Raw genomic sequence first — 1,117 nt, 5'->3', positions numbered from 1 at the left:
CACACATGGTGTCAACATATATATATATATATATATATATATATATATAGCACAAATATATATGTTTACACCGTGTGAACGTGTTTGGATTTTTCTGTTTGTGTTTGCGCATATGTATGCAAATAAATATTAAACAATATTTTCGGTGTAACTCGAAGTGGATAAGACTAGAGTGTAACTATTGGCTTACTATCACTACTATGTATATATTGTGTATATGCATAAGTGTGTGGGGTATACGAATGTGAGTTTTTCTGCAAGTGTCCGTTTGTGCAACTCTATATCAAATATGCAGATATGCATCCATCGAATGTGCTGCCATCACTTCGCTATTGCCATTGATAATGTACCGAAATTTTCGCAAGCAACGGAGGAATTGTAGTGATATCAAGATTTGTGAAAAATGTATTTATTTGTATTATGATTTTACACAATTTTGCTGTAAGAATCGAAAAAGTTTTCTTTAGATAAAAGTCAGTATTATTATGTCGAAGATTTTTGATCATTTCTGCCGCCCCTTCGAAAATCTCAGAGTATTTTTAGATTTGTAAATGTTTTCTTTTTATTAATTTTAGGTTGATGAATCAATGAGAAACGACAGTAAGCTTGAAGACAATTATGTTGGCAGTAATGTTACCGAATTAAGGTCAGTGGAACGACAGGTTTCCCTTTCGTAAGGCAATAATGTTTACTTGTGTGTATGATAAACATATATATGTGTGTGTACATATGTATGAATGTATGTATGCATGTATCTATCTATCACTTTATCTATCTATCTATCTATCTATCTATCTATCTATCTATCTCTTCTCACGGACGTGCTGTCACATCGGCTGCGAAGGTAAACGTTTATTTGACCTTTTATTGCCCATATTTTGTTGGAAATTTTGTATATAAGGTGTGTGAAGCACCAAACTTTCTTTTTATTGTGTTTTCAAGGTAGGAATTGGCCCTTTAGGGGCAGTTTCAACCTTTTTAAAATTATATATTTTCTTCTCGACATTGAAAAATGTCGAGAAACATAGTCATAGAACGCTGGACAGAAACTTTAATGAACGAACATTTTCCTAGACTTGAGACGCTAGGAGAACAAAAAAATAAATCATGCACGCGC

The 1,117-nt window shown here is 32.9% G+C and overlaps 1 protein-coding gene across 1 annotated transcript in view; it reads left to right on the top strand.

Annotated features, from left to right (window-relative positions):
• LOC106870304 (zonadhesin) overlaps window positions 1–1,117 on the top strand; it is a gene marked incomplete at its 3' end in the record, with an annotated part of 9,415 nt that overhangs the window by 5,055 nt on the left and 3,243 nt on the right. The window contains exon 3 of the mRNA XM_052976301.1: window positions 576–646. Within this exon, the coding sequence (XP_052832261.1) occupies window positions 576–646 (71 nt within the window). The remainder of the gene's footprint in view (window positions 1–575; window positions 647–1,117) is intronic.

This window comes from Octopus bimaculoides, chromosome 24 (genome assembly GCF_001194135.2).
Source record: "Octopus bimaculoides isolate UCB-OBI-ISO-001 chromosome 24, ASM119413v2, whole genome shotgun sequence".
In the NCBI taxonomy this organism is placed as follows: Eukaryota; Metazoa; Mollusca; class Cephalopoda; order Octopoda; family Octopodidae; genus Octopus; species Octopus bimaculoides.
Note: the sequence above shows the minus strand (reverse complement) of the source record. Positions and strands in the feature narration are given on the sequence as shown.